General features: G+C 40.5%; 1 protein-coding gene across 1 annotated transcript; it reads right to left on the minus strand.

Annotated features, from left to right (window-relative positions):
• Nucleotides 1-12152: 12152 nt before the first annotated feature.
• On the minus strand, nt 12153-12812 carry LOC145988054 (uncharacterized). Its single transcript, XM_083122890.1, has one exon. The coding sequence runs from the start codon at nt 12810-12812 to the stop codon at nt 12153-12155; it is 660 nt and encodes a 219-aa protein (XP_082979016.1).
• Nucleotides 12813-14954: the final 2142 nt, after the last annotated feature.

Raw genomic sequence — 14954 nt, forward strand, 5'->3', positions numbered from 1 at the left:
CAAGATGTACTGTTCCCTACTGGGAAATAACATGTTCTAACATGTATGTTCCAAGATGCAAGATGGGCACATGACACATCCCGACACAGAGTCACCTGATTTTGCCTTAAATTGCACTTGTTAAGTGCCCGATGGCAAATTACACTTGTATAACCAGTTATAACCGGTTTGTTTTTAAATGCCTGTTTTCTATCTACTAAGTTCTAGGTAAATTAAAAGACGAGTGTAACGGTGACATCATTCTCGAGTTTGTCGGTTTGCGTTACAAAATGTATACATTTACAACTGAGAGCAGCATCACGAAGAAAGCTAAAGGTGTTGGTAAAAATACTGTACAAAACAAACTTTCATTTCAATACTATATTGGTTGTCTGAAGAAATTGAAGCCGCAGCTACGAAGGGAAAAAGGAATCCAAAGTGTAGACCATGTGATTACAACAAACAAAGTTAGGAAAGTACATTGGATCCGCATGATGATAAAAGATGTATTTTGTCTTGTGGGATCCACACGTTGCCTTGGGGGCACTATCGTTTAGATAATATTAAGAAATGCATACAATGCACTTAAAAAAAAACCTTACGGCTGGCAATATTTCTTTCAACACAATCATATAAAATAAACATGCCTATTAACCTGTTTGGCTTCAGGAAGCAAGCTATGGAGGTACCCATCCAAACTGCAACATCATCATCACCTCCGAACTTGGAACTGTTACCCTCCCTACTATTTAACTCAACGATCTGTTAATTAAACACTTGAATAGCATTCTAACCCAGTACGACGATGACGTGAGCAAAACTTTCTATTTATTCACAACAACTTGAATTATTACCAGTTCCTCATCTCTGGCAAACTTAAGTTCAACATGAATCCCGAGAACAAAGGGGAGGCCAAGGTTTCCTCTGGCAAGAACATCTATCGCATCATGCATGATAGGATGGACAGTACCACTACATACGATGTGTCTGCTGGCGATCGCCTGTACGTGGAGCTCTTGGACGACTACGACAAACTCATCCCTTTTTCATAGAAATGAAAATCACCTACCCTATAATAAATAAACATAGCAACAATGCCTAATGACATCTTTGGTCACACCAAGCGCGACGACCACGGCGACGAGCTTCTCATGCTCGACGTCAGGGTCAAGAAGTTGCAAAGCGACCTGCAGGCCCTGCAGTCCACGCTCAACTCCAGCCTCCAGTCAGAAATAGCCAGCCTGAAGTCTCAGTGCCTGGACCCCGTACTCAAGATCGACGCCGAGCTTAAATCGCTGCTGCAAAAATATACCGACCTCGCGTCAATAGACAACCTCGAGAACCTGGCACTGAGTATAGGCAAGCTCCAAAACGAACAGCTCAAGCGACACTTGCAGGACCAAACTAGCAACATCCAGACTGAACTGCAAAACATTATCCAGAGCATCAAGACTCAAGATGACTACGATCGCGTGAACGCCAGTATTGCCAAATTGCGTGAACAGTTTCAATCGTTCGAAATTCGTACGTTGGAAAGCATCAAGGCTGAACTTCAAACGGATGCCTTGCATGCAGCCATCAACGAAGTCAAAACTAAACTCCAACCGCTACAGGACTTTATCGACAATCTACCAGCGAGTTGAACACCATTGCCCGTAGTGCTGCCAACACAAAACTCCAACTTGACACCTACGAGGATTTCGGGAAGCTGCAAGGCACCATAACGCACATTGAGAATGCTCTCGCCATCATCAAAAATAATCTGGCAAACATACACGAAGCACTGGAATCCAAAGTGCCTGTCATCAGCGATACTCTGGCCAGCGTCCAACAGCAGATCACCAAGTTGGAAAATCTAAACTCCGAATCAGAGTTGTCGCATTTTCATCACTTGATCGATTACATACAGACTAAGTTGGAAACTTTGCAACAATCCACCCCCACCCAGGACGACATAACACAATTACAAGAAGGCATACGCGCTTCAGCTGCTGCCTCAGAGTTGGACGCGATGAAAAAGCTTTGGAGTCGCTCCAAAACACGGTGGCCACCCTGCCTACCTCGCAGGAGTTGAAAAGCGTGAAGAGGGCTCTCAACCGAATACTCAAATCCGACGACATCAAAAACATCCAAACCGAAATTAAATCGATTCGGAAGTTTGTTGCAACCTTGCCTACCAACCAGAACATCAGCGAGCTACATGACTTTATTGCGGAAATTAGAAGCCAGGTCCACGACCTCGAAACCCAGAGCTCCAAGTTGAAACTCGTGGAAAGTCTACAGCAGATTATCGCCAATGTGAAAGAGCAAATTGGCATCGTCGAAGCGAGCCAGTAATCGGCCATAACCAATTTCAGTACCCAACTACATGAGTTAAACGAAAAATTCAAGAGACTAATTCTTGATGTGAAAATCAAGCCTGACTATGACACTCTTGTTCATGCTATCGAGGAGCATCTGGAATCAATAAACGGTAGATTGGAAGATGTGGAGAGCGAGGTTCGAACCAACGTAAACACCCTGAACGCCAGCATCGACAATCTCAAGTCCACTGTTGTCATCGAACTGTACATCATTCCAAAGAGGGAATTTTCCTCGCTCTTCCATCCGGGTGCCAAACTCTACATGCAGACTCCCGCCAAAGCCTATCACCAGTTTTTCATCGCTGGCACACTTCAGTTCGTCAAGGTTTCATACTGGTCTTTGCTTCACGCAACCCACTAACCAACCATGACCGTGACGAACATCGGTGACGAGCCTAAAATAAGAGGTGTGGAGTTGGTCGATTTCACCCACCCCGAAACTCGCGACACTGTCTATGCCGAAGATGCCACTCAAATTATCAACATAGAAATAGGTGGCAAACTGTATATATTAAACCCGGCATTATCTGCAACCAGAAATCCCATCCAAGCTATATTCTTATTTTCACGCAATGTCTAGACAGGCTATGGTGAACGAGCTGCACAAACCTGCACGGCGAAACTACAAACGATTGGCGATAGTAACCAAAAGCATAGACGTCCTGTGGCAAGCTGAACTTGCGGAAATGAGCAGTGGCAACTTAAAAGTTTACATCAAGTCAACAAGGGATACAAGTATCTTCTCACCGTTATAGACACATTTTCAAAATTTGCGTGGGCTTTACCCCTCAAGGCAAAAACAGGAACATGTGTAGTGGAAGCATTCACAACTATTTTCAATGAAAGTGGCAGGCGACCTCGATTTCTTCAAACAGACAACGGAAAAGAATTCTACAACTCTGTCTTTCGGCAATTTATTCAAAAACAAAATATTCAACATTACTCCACTTTTAGTCACATCAAAGCCAGCATAATGGAACGTTTCAACCGAACTCTCAAAACACGCATGTGGAAACAATTCACGCTTCAGGGGAATTACAAGTGGCTCGACATGCTTCCGGAACTTGTTAACAGCTATAATCACAGTTTGCATCGCACGATAAACATGAAACCAGCTGACGTTAACAAATCTGACGAGCCACGTTTATTGTCCAAAGTACAAATTTACAAGCAAGAAACCGAAATACAAAATTGGAGATCAGGTGAGAATTAGTAAATTTAAACGTGCGTTTGAAAAAGGCTTCACTAAAACTTGGAGTACGGAACTTTTCGCCGTAGTTCGAGTCTTACCCGGAAACCGTCACACGTATATAATAAAAGATAATCGCGACGAAATTCTGAAAGGAAGATTTTACGAAGAGGAACTTTCTAAAACAAATACCCCGACACGTATCTTATTGAAAAAGTATTACATAGAAAAGGTGACAAACTGTTGGTGAAATGGCTGGGACTCGAGGAAAAAAGTTGGATTGACGCAAACGAGGTGATTGTGTAACGTGTTCTTGGGATGTGGTACGACGACTGCCAGATTTTCCATCGGAACGTCAGGATAGGAAAAATGGCGAACTTCTACCCGACATTATTCGCTGCCTCATTGTTGGACCTTCTGGATGTGGAATAATTTTCGTCTTGCACCCAACGGGTTAAACTGGAAGAAGAGGCACCTGTATGTTTTCTCCCAAAGTTTGGACCAACCGAAGTATTGCCAGATGTCGAAACTGTACGAGGGACTAGGCATAGCTATATTTGCTTCTGAAGTGATACCACTAGACTGCTGTCTCGAAAATTCGGCGGTGGTTTTTGATGATGTGATCCTGGAGAACCAGAACAAAATTCGCATTTTTTTACTCAGGGTCGTCAGAGAGGCATGTACTGCTTCTACCTTTCTCAGACTTTTTCCAAAATCCCCAAGCAGCTACTCCGAGACAATGATAATTTCATTTGTTTGTTTCGTCAAGACTACACCAATTTAAAACACGCTTACGATGATTATGTAGGTGGGGATATAAACTAAAATCAGTTTTCCAAATTTTGCTCTTCATGCTGGAACCAAGATGATTTCGGATTTGTCACAATAGACATGACGAGGAAACCCAATAACGGAAAATACAGAAACAAAATTAATAATTTTCTAAACGTTGCAACGTTACAAGAAACGTCTTGACTTATTATAAATAACTACATACAAAAAGAAAAATGAAACGCAAATTTGCAGACAACAACCTGAAGCTGCGTAGCTACCTGGCAAAACGGTTTAAGGGTTGGAAATCCGAGAATCGTGGAATTTACGAAGAGAAAAAGCATCAGGACCAACCTATCATCGATGCCATCAGTGGACTTGTTAAAGAAATCAAAGATGTCACCGAGCGAAACAAAGAGTTAATCAACGAGCTTGTGCCATTTACTGTTCGAAATTATACCATACCTACACCGATATCCAGCATTCACACTTCTCCGTTCGAACTTGCTCCGGCTCCGAGACGTCAGGCTCTATGCAGTACCTTTTCGGACAAGCTAGTCGAGCTGGGTCCGTTGGCGGGGGATTGCCTAAGCACCGGGAAATTCGAAAAAGACGAGGTATTCGGATTGTACCAGACCATGGAACATAACGAGAGTGTGATTTGGAAGATTGGAAAGTCAAAAGTCACGTTCGAGGGCGACAATGTAAAAGTTAATTTGGGCGAGTAGAACAGCTGGACCAGGTATCCTGGCACGGTGGGACTGTGGGAGCTCATTACTAAGAAGCAACCTAAAGATTATACAGACGAGGATTACCAAAGTTACACAGAAATTTTGATCATGACGGACGCGCTGTATCAAGACAACGATGCAACACAGAATCTCGTGAAATCTGGCAGTGGAGAAAAGTACAGGAACCTCATCAAGCCAATATGGACCCAGCTCAAGAATGGCAGCGGTGTCAAACTCTACAACACCTTGCCCAAGGAGTTTGTTTGGGTAGACGTGTAAGGAAGCTTGTAGATCGATTGCTGGTTATCGCAGGCGAAGAAAATACAGGCAATCGCAACTTCCACATCTAGAAGGTGGGCATCATGGACATGATTAGCACCAAGCTTGCCAACTTCATTGTCAACGACAACAAAGGTATAGGTTATCTTATCAAAATCATCAACACCCTGCCTCCCAAATTTCGGAATGTAGCCGAGGGTCGAGGTTTGGTGAACGATATTATCAGCAAGCTACCCTTCGAGATGCACCTGCCAGGTTACCAGTACTGCGGTCCGGGTACGAAACTCGAACAGCGACTGGAAAGAGGAGACAAGGGTGTGAACCCACTGGACACAGCATGCAAGGACCACAACATTGCTTACAACACACACACAGATCTTGACGCCAGTCATGATGCTGACAGAAAGTGGGAGCATGCGGCTTTCGGGAGAATCGTCAGCAGAGATGCCTCGCTAGGTGAACGGGTTGCCGCATTGGGTACGACCATCGCCATGAACACAAAACGAAAATTAGGGTGGGGATTGTAACTAAATGACCCTTGTGAAAAAAAAGTAACTTGTATAACCAACCTACCATCACTTCATTGCATTAGGCAAAGCAGATATTTTTCTTACCCTCTCACGATATATAAATAACATACTATCACCATGAAGCCCAATAGTGTCGTTTACCAAATACCCTACGCAAACCTCAAGTCTCTCGGAACATTAGATGGAATTCTCACTAAAATGCAACGCGAGAATAAACATTCCTGCTTGGCAAAAGGTCATGGAATGAAATTGCTGCTCAGCTATCCTCAGTTGAGGAGGTTACAAGTATAGAAAAAAAAGAGGCCCTGTTCAACTTTGATATTGAATCTCTGATCGATCCGTTGGGGATCAAGCTCATCAGGGGCATTTTCATGTCTGATTCTCTATCTTCTGTTGCGAAGAAAAAAGAGTGTGGTGTGGTTAACCTAGACAGTTACGAAAATCCAGGTACACATTGGATATGCTACCTGAAAGACAACAACAACAAAGCATTTGCTTTCTATTCATTCGGACGCATGCCACCTGATGGGTTGGTAAAGTATCTCCGTGTTCCCAACCTCTACTACAATGACGAACGGGTCCAGGGTTTCAGCGATGTGAACTGTGGGCATCTCTGCTTTCCATGCTTGTCTTCCTCTCGCAATTAAATAACCCAATAATATAGGATTTCCAGAAAGCATTGTGGCATCTGAAGCACAATGGGAGTATTCCATCTCACAAGCGAGACTTCGCTTCTGAAACTCGAATTGCATGACGATATCATCTATCCTAAATCTATTGCTCTTCGTGCATTCTACAGCATGTAACTGATACCTAATGTGACGGTACACAACAACACCATCAAAATTGGCAGCGAAAAAATCAGCATCACCTCTGGCCAGTACAATCTGTCTACCTTGCAGGCTCAATTGCCAAGAAGTGTACTGCTGTCGCAAAATTCTGTAACTCACAGGGTGGAACTAGTGTCTGCCACGGAAACCGTAGACCTGGGTACCATCGGAGAGCTTTTGGGATTCGAGAACAACACAAAGCTCGAACATGGCATCAAGCACATCGGTGCTAACATTCCTAAATTTCTAGCCATCGAGACTCTGAACATACATTGCAATGTGGCAGAAGGTATGATCACCTAATCCTCGGACGGCAGCATCCCGAGGAGTCACAAGCAGACAGGTATTATCGCTACGTTCAAACCAAACTCTGAGTTCATGGAGCCAATTATCTAAACACCCTCCCCACCGATATACTTTCCTGTGTCTCGTAACCGTATAGACAACATAGAATTGGCAATTACCAACGAGAAGGGAGAGGTGGTTGATTTTGCAGGAGCCACGACCACTGCCGTCGTGGAGATTAACATATAATAAATAACCATTATGGAGCAAATCGAAAGTTACGAGTTGCAGTCCTTCCCACCCAATCGTCGCACGTTTGCCAACCTCAATGAAGCGAATCGAGAGATAGAATACGACGTGGACGTCGGGGACAGGTTCATTCACCCTCACAGAGATGATTTGTATATCACGTTTGATGTTGTGAAGAGAGACAACGGCGAAGCATTCCTTGCCAATGCAAATTTAAGACTTGTAGATAATTTTGTGCCATACCTGTTCTCGCAGGTGGAAGTTAGAAAGCATGGCACCGTCATCGATAGGGTTGACTATCCCGGGATTACCTCTACAGCTGTGGGAAAACTGAAACTCTCCAAGACCGATGCAGCATACTACCAGGCAGGGGGATTCGAAGCAGGTACAAAAATCAAAACTCAAAGTCACACAGTACTGTCTCACATGCGCCTGCTTCCTGGCTTCTTCTCCGACAATGTGGAAGGGTGGTTTGCGCGTCACTTTTCGCAGAAGCACCAACGACAACGATGCGCTGATGCGTTACAGCACCTTGAGTGCAGACGGTTCAGCACTTCCCAACACACTACCCGATCCTGCCAAGTGCATCATCCAGTCCATGGAGCTGCGCATGCCCGTAGTGGAATACGAAACTAACTACGCTCTCAAGTACAAAGCAGACATTTTGAAGAATCCCCAAGTACCCATCCAATTTTACGGTTACCAGTGCGTGCAGAAATCTGCTTCCAGCAACCATTTTGAATTTGACGTGACCACACAGTTTAACAGCATCCGGCACGATATGCCTGAGTTTGTGGTCGTGCTCTTCCAGACAGGGAAGGACAACAACCAAGAAAAAGAATCGAGCCAGTTCGACAACTGCAACATCAAGAACATCTACTTAAAAAATGGCAGGAACGAGATATTCCCACGTGAGAACTACAACCTGAACATTGCAAACAACGACTACCTCAAACTGTACGAGACATACACAGCTTACAAGAGAGTGACCTCCGGCAATGTGGACGTGTACTACAACCCCAATGAGTTCATAGCTCGCAGACCCATGTTCGTCATTAACACATCTAAGAGAAAGCAGGTGGTTGTTAACGATCGTAGCAACATCAAAATCGTGTGCGAGTTCCATGACGCCTTGCCTGCCGATACTCTATGCAGCGTCATTTTTATTGCAGAGAAAACTTTTGTGTATGATGTCAAGAATGAAAGAGTGACTGAACAGTTTTAGATACAAGAAAAAAAATTCGATAATTCTATAAAAATTACACTGACTTTAGATCCAAACATTCTTCACACATAAAAAAAAATCACTATACTATAGAAATTTATGGCAATACTGACTAGTGCCAACTTCTATTTGTAGGTTAGCTTCGCCTGTGAAATATCATATGGTGAAATTTTTGTGGAGTAAGTTGGCAACACTGCGAGCCCCTCCCACTGTGGCCCCCTCCAAAAGTAGTGGAGGGCATTGAACCAATTCCACGACATACATCGTGAAAACGGGGGGTCTGACATCATAAAAAATACAACGTAGCCGTTTACGCTGAGGGCCCCCCACCTACTACAAATAAAAATAAGACCCCCAGATACATCGTAGGCGTTTACGTTGAGGGCCCACCACCTACAAAAATAAGATTGAGCAAAAAATAGGGCTAGAACGTCGTCAAATGCTATAAAATCCATTAAAAAATCATCAAAATCATCAAAATATGTCACAACTAAGGTTAAATACTAGGTCCACCTACAAGGGTTGCGTAGAAACAACCATTTTACACTTTGTAGGTTATTTTAACCCGTAAAAGGCTGTGAAAAAGTGAATAGGGTGAGTTATATCACGTAAGATCATGGCATACCTACAAAGAAGAGTCTCCAAAATGAGATTGAGCAAAAAATTGGGCTAGAACATCGTCGAACGCAATAAAATCCATAAAAAATTATCAAAATATGTCAGAACTGAGGTTGAATACTAGGCATACCTACAAGGAGTGCGTAGAAACAATACATTTCCACTAATTATTATTATTATTATTATTATTATTATTATTATTATTACTATTAATAATGACAATATTTATATCAATTATTATGATTATTATTAAATGTTATTGCATGTATATAACAATAAAACACTGTTTAATAGTGAATACCAGTTACAATACGTGTAATTAAATAGGGCTAAGGACACATACAGCTAGAATCATTCGATGCACACACTACATAATTCATTTGTTTATATGAATACTAAGGTGAAAACCAACAAGTGTAATATATCAAATTAAAGATAAGCGTTTACGCTACAATGTTTGTTTGGAAGTTCTTCTTCTCAGATAATAATAATCGTTTGTTTTAAGTGTTGAGCACAGTATGAAACCTAATACAGCACTAAGTCAAATAGAAAAGTACAAAGTTACACGAATAAAATACTAAGCTGTAGAATAACATAACATAACAAGTTAGCATATTTACACTTCAAGTTACAGTTTTCAAAGAGATCTATTATAACTCTGATACTAATAATTGTTTATTGTTATATAATATTGTGCAATTAACTGTGTGTTGTTCTAATAATAATAATAATCATATATTGATTGAAGTGATGATAACGATTAAACAACAAGGTATATCACTATGTCAAAGTTGGTTATACAAAGTCAATAAACTGAATACATAATTATAAAATAAAACAGTGGATCCTACAATCTTATACATCAACATAAATTCAAATTGTAGGTTTCAACAAGATCAGCTACTAAACCTCTGGAATTGTTTAGGCATGTGAGAATTGAGATATACCTATGGGAATATTTGGGAATTTTATAAGCTATAATATTAAAAAAGTATTCACTGTCAACTTGGAAAGTTAATATCTTCTCTACAAAATCTATCCTTTTCATTTGTCTTCTTTCTTCTAAGGAAAACATATTCAACTGTGTTAACCATTCAGAGTAATGTTGGTCATAGTATTTTTTTAAACTTTGTGCATAATAAACTGATAAAAAGTTTTGGAACTGATTCAACTTTTTGAAGGTGACTGGTTGCAGTTAGAAACCATAATTCATTTGCATATTCAAGAATAGGACGAACTATTGTTTTATACAGGAATATTAAGGTATCTTCTTTTTTAAAAACTTTCCATGAGAAAAATATATAACCAAGCATTCTCTTTGCTCGTTTGCAAGTTTCTGAAATGTGCTCATCAAATATGAGAGAGGAGTCTATTAATATTCCTAAGTCTTTATGACTGTCGCACACTTGGATTTTATTTTCATAAATAAAATAGTTGGACACTATATAATGAACTTTCTTAGTACATCTTAAAACTTTACACTTTTTCAAGTTGATTTCCATTTTATTAATCTTGCGCCAATATGTCATTCTATCGAGATCTGCCTGAAGTTGAGCGACATCATTATGATGCCTAGATTATTAATAAATTAGAGATAAATATATAATCCGTGGTTAACTACGTAGCGGTTGCTCCTATCGAAAAACTAAAGATAACATTATATATAGAACATATAATAATAATAATTCCCTTTATTACATTATTACATTACATTACATATTAAATTTGCATTATCATATAATTTACACAATTATCAACTATAAGCAACAAATATACACGTATTACAGCTATTCAATACATGTAATAAGGGGGGAACCCCCGAAGTAAGCCCGGATCCTCCCGCCTACATTCGAGGGTGTGGTCTTATTGTCCTGGTCCCTAGAAATATACCAGGACGTCAGTTGCTCCGAATTTGACGGTTCCCCCGACTATATTTCCTCTATTTATTACTATTTGAGTGCATTTTAAAAAAAGTATAATAATAAATTGTAATGCTATACAAGGAATATATACATGATATAATTGATGTATACAATACTTTATGTGATATTATTTCTGTTCTGGGATCCAGAACAGAGGACATGAACCTCCTGAGTGACATTACATTACATGTACACATTTTTTTTCTAAACCAATTGTGAATAGTGTGAATATAACATTTTCCATTATTGTACTGTTTCTAATTTCGACTCTTATGTTTACATGGTAGGACAGTATTAACAATATTAATAATATTATTTTTAACAACATCATGAAGAACATCTTCAATAACATTCTTGATAACGTTTCCCGGGCAGTGAGACAGGCATGCATAATCTCGGAGTGGCAGTGGATTCCGCTCCGGCATTCCAGAGGAATTTGATATACAAGATTATTTTCTTCATCAAACCCTTAGAACCCAACTCACAAGTCCTGAACCCAGTCTGGCATACCAGAGCAGGCAGCCCAAAAGAAGGCCGCATCCTGCGCCCACACTGATTGCTATTCATATAGAACATATATTAAGCTTTCATTTTAAAAGAAACGTTCGTTGAGATCGGCCCGTTGGTTTCACAAATACATATAGTCATTTTTTCATCTTGGATTGGCCCCCATTTCTATTAGCTACCACTTTGAGATGGCAAGCATGGTTTTTTGGTATCCATTCATAACCGTGTAACTGTGGTATAAAGGAAAATTAGTATCCCCACATTATATCGAATTCTTGATTTTGGCCACTTGGCCCATAGACTAATAAGACTTTACTAAGGTGCAAGCTATCTTGACAGTGAAGTCAGCTGGGACCGCACTACATGTTGATACGAAACCAGTGTATCGCTCCGCGCAAAGCATGAAAGATTCTCTCCATCACAGTTGTGTCTCAGAGTCCGCAGAGAAAGCACACAGGAGGAAAGGAACGTTTTTGTGTACAGCTGATTCGCATGCGGAGAAATGTCAACGCTTCGCGCTAGCGATTTTGTCACGAACACGAAAAGATAAAACATAACAACTAGGAAAAATAGATATATGAACCTAGAAACTATGAGCTTAAATCTTTTGAGTACGCGTAATAAACGAAGCAAAGTAAACCTTGTTTTACGGCCAGAAACATGTTAAGCAATTTTCACTTAATAGACAAAAGAGTAAGCTTACGTAATTCCGCTACTCCACTCAGATCCCCGTCGTCCAAACTGTTATCATCAGAATCGCTGTCGGCATCAATTTCAAGAACGCGTGGATCCACAGTCTCGTCAATTAGTTTGTCCAGCTCCCAAAACTGTTCTTCTTCTTTCAATGTATGTTTAACGTAATTCTTCCATTTTTCAGGCGTTACTTTACGTAACCCCTCCCAAAGCAAACGCTTAACTTCATTCAATGTAAACTTATTACTGGATGCCAAATAACGTTTCACCTCACTCCACACTAATTCAATAGGATTGATCTCGGAATGATATGGAGGCACCCTAAGAACGGTGTGCGCAGCTTCACGAGCTAGGCGGTCAACTCTATACTCACTGTACAAATGTTTCACATTGTTCACAATTTGGAGCAGCTCGGCTTTTAACATGCAAGGTGTCCACGAAAATTTGCATTTGTTTTCATCCGTTTGTTCACCACAATTCTGCGAAATCCACTCTTGAATGTCATTTTTTCTCCAATCATTGTTCGGTATATTTTCAATGCGGACAGAACGATACGGAGCATTATCCATGACAATCACGCTATTTGGTTGCAGCTTGGATAGGATACCGGCGAACCACGTCCCAAAACGGTGTTGGTCCATTTCCTGATGGCAGTCACCTACGCCTTTTCTCGCAGAAACACTAAACAAGCACCTTCCACGAAACCATCTTCACTTCGTATGTGCACAACAATGTGTCTACCTCCTTTCCCCGAAGGCTGCTTCAGTCCAGTGCTGAGCCCATGAAGAAAAGCTTCCGATGTGAAACGACGGTTGTGTCCTCCCAAGTTTTGTTTACCGATTGGCCGGCATTAACCCAAGTCTCGTCCATGTAGTAAACCGTTTTCATTTTACACCGATATCGCTTTATTGTGCGCAGATATTGGTGCCGCCAAGCAACAATGTCGTCTCTTTCAATTAGGGCCGACGAACGATTTCGTACCTTAAAAACAAAACCCAGGTCGTTCAAAACACGTCTCATTGTTGATTTGCTCATCGTAGGCAAGTCGGGATCACTATCAATTGCGGCACCAACTTTGTCCACTGTCGGAATTTCGTTTCTACCATTGCCCCGAAACATGTGCACTTTTCTACGAATAGCACTCTTGTTGAAATCATCCATTTTCGCCATTCGCGAACACTTACCTTTGCCATGCGGTCTTTCTTTCCCAGGCGTTGTCACTGTTCCCTTTTGCAAATGATCGTTTTTCATCCTGAAAATAGCACTCTCACTAACACCGGTCATATTGGATGTTTTTGTGAAAATCGAACTCACAGTTTCATCGGGAGAAGTACGTCACAAATACGAATAAACATTTAACACGATTTTTTTCTCATGACTATTTAAAGGCTTCCCTTTACTATGCGATTTAAAATAGCAAGCGGGTGAAATATCATCTGCCCAGTACTCTTCATTTCAACAAGTTTGTAAGTATCTAATATTTGTAACACATTTATATGCTCTGTATACGCTGTAACGTGTTTTCATTAAGGAACTATATTTTTGTGCTCACGCCTCGCGAACTTTCCGTTCAAAGGCGCGTTGCCATCTCGTATTCATTATCCGATTCCGTTCATGTATCTTGTATTTATATATCGTGCTCGTTTTAATTGCTCTTTATTTTACATGATTCCATTCTAAAGGAAACCTCGCATTGCGACATGTTGGGCTTCCTTCGCTTGCATTTGTTCCTATTGAAATTCTTTCCCTTGTTTGTCTTTTTTCTTAGTTCAGTAGTGGAATTTTGCAATACTGTTACTACGTCACTGTCAAGATAGGTTGCACCAGAGTATAGTTGATGACATTTTTTTTAATACGTCGGTACACTGATATAACAAGATTAGCTGATAATAACGGAATAATATTCTGTGGTGGCATCATTTGTGTAATAAAGAAATAAAGAAATAATTATTCTGACAGGACATTTTTCCATTGTTCCACTCCTTTATTTTTTTATTAGTGGATATTTTAAACAAGTATCAAAAGTTTAGAACTCGTACATTTCATGTGGATATAAAACATGTCACTCTTTATAATTTCAGCAATGTAATAAATCTGAAAACTTAAGGTCTGTCTGGTATGTACATGTGCTAATTGAGACCACGTTATACTAGATGGACAAATCGCGATTGGACCAACATATCACATTGGATTGTGATATATGTTGTGCACGGTGTTTCCACAGGGAATAAGATATCTGGTTCAATGATTTCAAGACGAAACTCCTAGCGGGTACACTATCGGTAGAGCTCCACATGGTTGTATTGATACTGAGAATCCGTATGTGTTAACGTTGCGGGGTTATCATAGCTGATTGTCCGTACTATGTGCAATCTTAAAATGTTAATTAATGCAAGAACAAATAAGATTTCTAATCCCGGATTCCCAGCTACAATGGTTCCACTCTAATTATTTTAAGGTTATTTATACGAGTATTAAAGTATTTCGAAGTAATGTTACTATAAATAGCATCCTATGCTAATAATTTATTTTGCTTGAACTTAAATCAGTTTCTACATTTTACGAGTGTCGTTCAAGGAAAAAGTTTCGCTTTTTGTTTTGAGAAAGTACGATCCCGATAATTGAAATGAAACTAGCAATGTGTTCTTTCGTCTTTCCTCTACAATTACACACAATGCAATGTTCGTGAGGGCTACAGCGCATGCGCGGCACGTGATTAGCGTGAGTCATGCAGTGAGAAACGTGACCTGGCCATAAGGAGTAGCGAGTCATGGCATAACAAC

This window comes from Lepisma saccharinum, chromosome 5 (assembly GCF_977018435.1).
Source record: "Lepisma saccharinum chromosome 5, izLepSacc3.1, whole genome shotgun sequence".
NCBI lineage: Eukaryota > Metazoa > Arthropoda > Insecta > Zygentoma > Lepismatidae > Lepisma > Lepisma saccharinum.